Here is an 8,712-nt window from a genome sequence, read left to right on the forward strand (position 1 = left end):
GTTGCTGCTTCTCTCGTGTACTCCGCTCATCCCACGAGTCAGTACGTCGCCGGTCGTTGTCGTGGCGAATCGTCCGATGTGAGACTAGAAGAGAGCATCCCGCGCCCTGGATCTCGTTACCGATGAGTTTGGCCTGCTGCCTTTCTAACTAATCGCAAGCGTGTGTGATGCCCGGGAGCCGCTCCAGCACGGATCCAGAGCACAAGTCACCGCGGGAAAGTGGTGAAGAACTCGGAGGATGAGAGCGAGATCCTGAAGAGAGCCCATGCGGGCGGTGGCTTAAACGCCGGGAAGAAGTACGTATCATTTTGTTTCACTTTTACTACGTACCATTTGCTCTCTTTTCCCTTGATTTCCCTTTATTAATACTTGCTCCATGGAAGTAGTAGAACACTTTTAGAGCATGTTAGATTGCATTTTCGCATTTGAAACTTGAGCTTTCCGCAACATCTTAAAGACTAAAGGACATTGTAATGCCTGGGAAATATTCTTATTTTTTTACACCTTTTAAAACTTTTTTATTTGTCATGACAGTAATTTTTTATGAGCTGTTATAATAATTGGATTTTAATTGCCTTGACATCGAAACATGGATCGTAAGGTCGATTCGTTCTACAGATATTTGTTCTATATTGGTCTTTCTTTTGTGTGCCATATCAATACCGATGTCGGCTATCTCTTTATGAAAGATATCCTAGGGAGAATGAAGAAACATTGTAGTTCTTCTATTTGTTTAATTAAGCACAATAAGAGCAATTTTCTAGATTTCTTTCTTAGATTTTTATAATTAAATATAATAATTCTGTTTAAATTATTATATTGTTGGCATTTTTTATCTTAAAGATTGTTATTTTTATAAAGTACTTTAACATAATGCAAGCAAACTATAATTATAATATAATTTGTAAGTATGTTAGAATTAAAATCTTGAAGTAAAGATCCATTTATATCTCATTTGCGTTTTTTTTATATCTTAATTTATTAAACTTAATTTTTTAAACAATAACAGCATTTATTAACGTAAATTTATTTAAAATGCTTTCATCGCAATGCATGTGTTATAATAATATTAGCATAACTTACTTCATGCTGCATTTATACAGGTGGTTATATGTACTCAGATGCTTTCCTTATAAAATACTCTTAGACTACAGAGATTTGCGCATGACGGAAATATCCTTTAGACTATTGTATTTCTCTTTCATTACTCAGTACGCTTCATCTGTATCTTAACTCATGCCGAATTCTTGGCACTAATATTTCCCCAATATTAGGCTTATTCATATTTTATCCTAAAATTAGACTGCTGACATTATCGAATGTATAAATCAATGAAATTATTTTGATCATGTTTACCTCACTCGTACAGTCTTTGCTTTTCTGTATAAAAATAAAGTAATCTACCATTCTACGTGACAATAATAAAGATTAGTTTTATGCTTGGCTTATAGCTTGCTCTAATATTTATTCCTATGTACTTAGATTTTTTTATTCTAATATGATTGTCGATCATATTTGATGGATAATTTGTCACATATTATTATATTATTTTATATTATTTTAGTAGAAAGTAAAACGCTTTTTTTTCTTATAAATAATCTTACTGAATTTCTCTTGATGCTATTGTTTATTATCAAGTGTGCTTTTCTATTTTATGATGACTGAAATTTATAATTTACTATTAATTCCTTTGAATTATACATATGTATATATTTGTAAAGTAAGTATTATTTTTTTAAGTAAGTATTACGATTCTAGCTTTTTTCATTCTCTAAGAAGTAATGCTTTTGAAGTAATGAAATGTAATAGATGTAATATTATCTTGTATATATTTGTATATTGAAATATGTATGTATATGTTTTATATGTATATGTATATGTTTTAATGTTTATATAGTAACATTACATATGTTTTATTAATCATAAGATGTATACCTATTTCAGGTATATGTAGGTTCCAAATCAACGTTAACTGAGGGTTCTAGCTTTGGCTCAACGAGAGGAACTGAAAACGAAGTCACTGAAATGGAAGTATGTACATTGCAAAATGGGAACCAGAATAATCTCTATGTTTTAATGTACTTTAAATATTCCCTTGGGTACTCTGCACAGAATTATACTAATTTGAATGAAGACAATAACAATTTACATATACTATACTATTATGAGCAAGTTCGATATTATTATCATTAATGTCTACAGTGGCAAACCCTCTTTTGAATTATCTCCCCTCCTCGAATTCCTGACAAGGTCACATTCATGTAATAGTAAATAGGCGTTAAAATCATTTCAACGCCACTTTAAGTACGCTTAAAATGGACGATTACAGTAATACAATCCATTATACTATATAGAGACTTGTAGGATGCATTGAACAGAGTTCTCTGTCACAGTCTACAGCACACGTTTATGAAGCGTTTTTACGATGAATTTACAATGTATTTACGTCAAATGTTACATCAAATGCATGCCTAATATCTAAAATATCGTTTGGATAATAATTATAAACTCGGATATAATGACTAAAAAAGACATATTAATCGCTATATTATATTTTTATAAATTTCTATAACATATTAGTTATAGCTTTTTGTTTTACGATAATCATAGAAATATATGGATTTGAAACTAATGCTTGTTTATAGGTGGAACAAAGAGATGTTCCAGGAATTGACTGTGCCTATCTGGCGATGGATACTGAGGAGGGTGTTGAAGTGGTATGGAACGAAGTGCAATTTTCGGAAAGGAAAAACTTCAAGGCCCAGGAAGAAAAGATACAACTCGTTTTTGAAAACCTCACACAATTAGAGCATCCTAACATTGTTAAATTTCATAGGTATTGGACAGATACCCATAATGACAAACCCCGGGTAAGAAAACTAATTATATATAATTACAAAAAGAAATAATTTTTGTTATGTTTATATAAATACAATTTGCACTTCTTTATCGTTTCTTTTACATTATTTCTCAGGTTATATTTATAACGGAATATATGTCATCTGGGTCTCTGAAACAGTTCCTAAAACGAACGAAACGCAATGTAAAAAAGTTGCCCCTACAAGCGTGGAAACGGTGGTGTACGCAAATACTTTCTGCGCTCAGGTAGTACAAACAATATAACACACATATTGTATTATTTATTCTTAACTTATATACGTATTTGAAATGTTTCAGTTATTTGCATTCCTGTTCACCACCCATTATTCATGGAAATCTTACCTGTGACACTATATTTATCCAACATAACGGACTTGTAAAAATTGGTTCTGGTAAGTACTAATATAAAAATAAAAAAACAGAAAGAGCTTTTTCTTTTCATTGAATACATAGAAAAAATAAAAAGAGCTTTTTCTCTTACATTTCATAATGTATAGAGGCATTTTGTATCGAAATTCAGATAATGTGTCTGAATTTCCATACATTATATTTAAATTTATATCTGGTAAATATGAATTGTGATACAATAGGATCGTTATTTTCTGAACGAAAATAATTAATATATGTAAGAAGACAATATTTTATGTGAGCCATCTACATGTGAGATATCTCCATCTTTTCATTTACAGGGTTGTCAAAAGTTTTATTTTGTTGTAATTTTTCGTGTTTCACGAAAAAGAAAAACACACCTTATATCGATTAATTTTTTTGTCTAAGAAATACAAAGAAAATAGTAATTATATTTTTATTAGAATATTCTTTTTTTTTGGTCTGCGCAAAATATTAAAAAAAGATCTCTTCAGAAGGTGTGCATTAAACTGAGCAAGAAGTAATCTGTGTCAACATTTTTTTGTTCAATTTAGCGATTTATTACATGCCTTCTACAAGTACTTTTTTGAATTTTTTTTTAATATTCATACAATATGTATAAAAATACAAGCAAAGTAAGTGTTTTCAGAAATATATTATGTGCTTTTTATTTATTACTCATTGCTCAGCTGAAATAAATAATAATTATATGACTCAGTTCCTGATCGAACAAACAACTGATACATAATATGATTCATTATTGTGTATCAATATAAGTGCTTCTCTAAAGTGGTTTGGCACATAAACATCATGGAAATATTTATTTGCGATATATAAATATGTATACTTAATTTTTTGTCTTATAAAAGAATTATTTGTTACAAATAATGGTAATTATAAGACACCATGTTATTAAACTTAAATGAATATTTTTAAATATATTTTTAAATATATGTTATTCATTAAAATAATATCCATTTAACAGAGATGCACACATCAAATGTGATATTTACTAATTATTTGTAAATAGTTAAATCTTTAGCATAAATAGCATCCTCTAATATATACTATATGAATAATATATACTATATGAATGCTTTATATGTATGTTAAGAACCGAATTAATTGCGATTACATGAAGGAATGAATGTGGTTTTACTTGAGTTATATTTAATTTAGATAGTGTGCTTGGAATTATTTGTATATATTATTATTTTATCTAGATTTTATATATATATATATATATATATATATATATATATATATAATATAACATGCGCGTTTTTTTCCTTATAACTCTATATTTATATAATGTAACATGAGTCCGTTAGAAAGATTGTGTTAAATTACCTTTACATATTAGGAGTAACTTGAGTCCTCATTTTTAATTATAGCAAATAGGCTAATCTAGATAATGAAAAAAACACAGCAAAGCCTTTGAAGAGAGAGGAAGTACGAATCGTACTTTCGTCCATCCAGAGGATAAATCTACCAACGTCGATGTTCTTCGATTGGTGTTATTGTCAAAGGTGATGAATTTCAAGAAAAAATCATTTGGCAGATTGTCATCAACTATTGCCAGCTAAGTAAATTAGGCATAGAGAGGTAAACAATTCTATACTAATTATTAAGTAGCTCCATATTAAGTGTACAAATAATTACAATTTATTTTTATTATGTTAGTGCCACTATGTTGCACTATTTATCTCCTGGTTATTAATTGTATTTAACTAAGAAGGGCAAAGTGCTCTTGTGTCTCTTTGTTCTTCTCACAATCACCTAGCGCACGCATTCTCATTGTATTTTAATATTATACATGCTTTTTTATTCATATCCTGTAAGTTCTTTATTAAAGGTTTCCTAGATTTTATTTCCCAAATTTATACGTTGTAATTGTACTGATTCAACGATAGTGGCTTTTTATAGCAGAATTGTAACCAACAGTAAAATGTGTTATCTTTCTTTTTTCTTTTTTTAACGAAATAACGATTTATGTGTACATTTATTTGTACATTCGTATCTTCCAAGAAACATGTTTCCCTTTCAGAGACACACTTTTGCATTTGTACATGCAAAAGTTATTAATTGTATGAGGGCTCAAGTTACTTTTAGGATAAATTTTCAGCTGAAACACAATTTTTCTAGAGAGGTTTAGTCATTCATTTCAGCAGCTAACATACAGAATGCGTAGCAAATAAACATCTAAAGCATATTTATTGTTTACTGAAGAATATACATTTTATCTATATATGTTACACTTACTGAATTCTGTCTGGTGGCTGCCCTGTAAACAAAATCTAACACAGTATCGAATATGTTCACATTAATATGTCATTTTTATGTTGATGCTTTTCTTGGAGTGGAACAACTTGTGAAAGTGGTAATTTCTTTATAATTACAGTGGCCCCAGACGCGATCCATCACCACATCAAGACTTGTAGAACCAACATGAAGAATATGCATTTTGTGGCCCCAGAATATGGAAGTAAATGCATTGTTTTTACAAATGTGCATGTATGTGCAAGTCGCATTTAAATCATTATATTCAAATCATTTATTATTTTTCTTTTAAGATTCTGTCACACCTGCGATTGATATTTATTCGTTTGGGATGTGTGCTTTGGAAATGGCTGCGCTGGAGATTCAAGGAAATGGTGATACGGGTACAATTGTTACCGAAGAAAACATCCGGAAGACAATAGAATCTTTAGATGATGTTCAACAAAAAGATTTTATTCGTAAATGTCTTCAGGTGGACCCACTTAGTAGACCAAGTGCAAGAGAGTTGTTATTTCATCCCGTTCTGTTTGAAGTACATTCTCTGAAATTGCTCGCAGCACATGCATTGGTCAATTCAGCTAGTAAGTAGAAAAGCAAATTTTATAACTACACGCTATAATTATTTATTATTTTATAATTGAAATAATTACAACAATAATTTAAAGATATTTACAATTTGCGATTATATATATATATATATATATATATATATATATATATATATGTGTATATATAAATAAAACATTGATCTTTTTACAGCTAATATTTCGGAAACAATCACAGACGAAGTGTTACAAAGGCTATATGGACCAGATACTGTAGTCGCCGAAATAAAGTATCAAGGGAAACCTCCGCAACAAATTCGTTTAAGTGATATTCCCGTTACAGAAAAATTAGAAAAATTTGTTGAAGATGTAAAGTGAGTTCGTCATAAGATACATCGACTCACATTTTATGTTTTTTATTGGATAAGTTGGTAACCAGGATGATTTTACATTGCCAGGTACGGAATATATCCATTGACTGCATTTATGGCAAAATTGCCTCCACCTGTCCGACCGAGGGCGATATCGCCCGAAGTGACAGAATCAGTTAAATCGGTTACGCCCGAACCCGTGGACGTGGAATCTCGAAGAGTAGTTAATATGATGTGTAATGTTAAGCCTAGAGAAGATAGTAGTGAATTACTTGTGAGTGGCACATTTTGAGCGAGGAATAGCTTATGGAATAGCGGTGTCTACGTAACTTAAATCGATATATTATTTTGTGCAGATGACAATATTGTTGCGAATGGATGACAAAATGAATAGACAATTGACATGTCCTGTGAGCCAAATGGATACCTCGATGCTTCTCGCACAAGAACTTGTACATTTTGGATTTATTAATGAGGTAAATTGTCTCGCGCGATGTCGCCGATAAAAGCGATATTTTCGATATTTCGTGCGAAATTTATTAAGATATTTTTGCAGAACGATCGTGATAAAATAGCCAATTTAATTGAAGAGGCATTGAGGAGATATTTCAACAAACAAATAGTGACACCAGGAATGGTATCATTAACTAATTTTCCTACTCAAACTACTTTATTGCTGCCTGGTCCGGAATTTCCATGTTTGCAACACTTTGACAATTCCGTGTGTAACGCAACAACATCCAATAGTGATAATGCAACTAACCTGCTGCCAAAAACCTCAGGTATACCTGTGTCAAGTAACAAAACGAGTAAACTTCACGATAATGCAGAACCGCCGACAATCAGAGAGAGCGGTAGTTAACCATCCAGGATATCTGATAACTCAGTTCACTGTGCCACTTTGCACGCTTTATGTATAGACTGGCTATGTATTTTTATATTTAAGTAAAAAGGAAGAAGAGGAATGGAAGTAAAGGTGGGAAGGTGCCGTGGCTACACCTCTAAGCTGAACACGACTGCAAATTAGGAACTGCTTAGCATCTTTACTTTCGTATCTAAACTATCGAAATAATACTTCCGTTGTCAAATTACATTGGCCCTCCTATTCTAGAGTTTTTATGTTATACAGGTCTTACCTGTTATATCGTTATATAGATATGCGATAAATTGACAAAAAAAATGTATAAATCTAATGTAAAAAGACCAAATATTTGTGATTGTATAATTAAGGAGATAGTTAGAAGTCTGCTGGATATTAATTCATATTTATACGAAGCTACGTACGATTTGATACTTATCTGTCTACCTATCGGGATACAATTACGAGAATTTGTTATGTATCGTGTTTCTCATAAGATCTCTTAGAGTTATAACTGATGAAAATTAATTCGCCAAAATTCTATATCATGCTTTTCGACATGATAATGTATACTATAAAATTTATTTCGTGCGTACAAACCAACAAGAATTAATTGAAAACCATGCGCAAGAAAAAAAAGACTATCTCTTCATTGTACAGCTATTTTAAAATCCATTAATATTTAAAGAGATATTTTTGGACTTTTGGTTTCTCATTCGGACGAATTTCGATTTTTCACTGACATTACTTTCGCCAAAATACTCAGTCTATTGTAAAGTCTGTCTAAAAGTGAGCGAAACATTTGCGAGAGAAAGTACAGTAGCGTGCTTATTCATTTTATTTTTAGTTTTATAGGCAAGATTGCAATGTAATACTGACTCAATAGCGTAATTTGGTAGTAATCGGATATAAGCCACGGCCCTACTCTATACTTGGGTATTATTGATGTGATTAAACCAAGATTATTAAATCTCGATAAAATTAGCTGAAATCCTTGTAAATATTTTATATTTTTAAGAAAAATCTGTTGACACAGAAAACTAGTCATATAGATATATTCGAGTGCTAACAGACTAAACACAGATCTTATTACGTCTTTTGCATTTATAACACGTGCTTGGCCAAGAAATACCGCTCCAATTTCATACCTCGGTCAAATCAATTTCAGTAAAGCATTTCTCACTAAGTAAACGACTAACCCTACTAGAGGTATCTATTACTTACAACAACATAAACTTCGATCTTAAGTATGTAAGTAGATTATCAAACTAAATTGAATGTGTATAGCTTTATAATACAAATTATAAACGACGAAAAAAAAGCGCGACGACTGACTCGTGGATATTATGAAAAGGCTGTACGATGACAGTGATAAATAAATACTTTAACTCGAAAATACTATTAATTG

At 30.9% G+C, this 8,712-nt stretch overlaps 1 protein-coding gene across 1 annotated transcript; it reads left to right on the plus strand.

The window, feature by feature from the left end:
* Positions 1–6: 6 nt before the first annotated feature.
* On the plus strand, positions 7–8,700 carry Madm (MLF1-adaptor molecule). Its single transcript, XM_011631907.2, has 11 exons — positions 7–296; positions 1,945–2,031; positions 2,646–2,870; positions 2,975–3,105; positions 3,178–3,272; positions 5,651–5,734; positions 5,823–6,110; positions 6,289–6,448; positions 6,533–6,719; positions 6,802–6,921; positions 7,002–8,700. The coding sequence occupies exons 2-11, from the start codon at positions 2,026–2,028 to the stop codon at positions 7,305–7,307; spliced, it is 1,602 nt and encodes a 533-aa protein (XP_011630209.2). The 5' UTR covers positions 7–296; positions 1,945–2,025; the 3' UTR covers positions 7,308–8,700.
* The last annotated feature ends 12 nt before the right edge of the window (positions 8,701–8,712 follow it).

This window comes from Pogonomyrmex barbatus, unplaced genomic scaffold (assembly GCF_055798465.1).
Source record: "Pogonomyrmex barbatus isolate J1 unplaced genomic scaffold, ASM5579846v1 scaffold3, whole genome shotgun sequence".
NCBI classification, from domain to species: Eukaryota; Metazoa; Arthropoda; class Insecta; order Hymenoptera; family Formicidae; genus Pogonomyrmex; species Pogonomyrmex barbatus.

Coding starts and splice junctions, on each gene's coding strand:
- Madm (XM_011631907.2), top strand. Junction 2,871..2,974: donor CCCATAATGACAAACCCCGG/GTAAGAAAACTA, acceptor ATTATTTCTCAG/GTTATATTTATAACGGAATA. Junction 3,273..5,650: donor ACTTGTAAAAATTGGTTCTG/GTAAGTACTAAT, acceptor TTATAATTACAG/TGGCCCCAGACGCGATCCAT.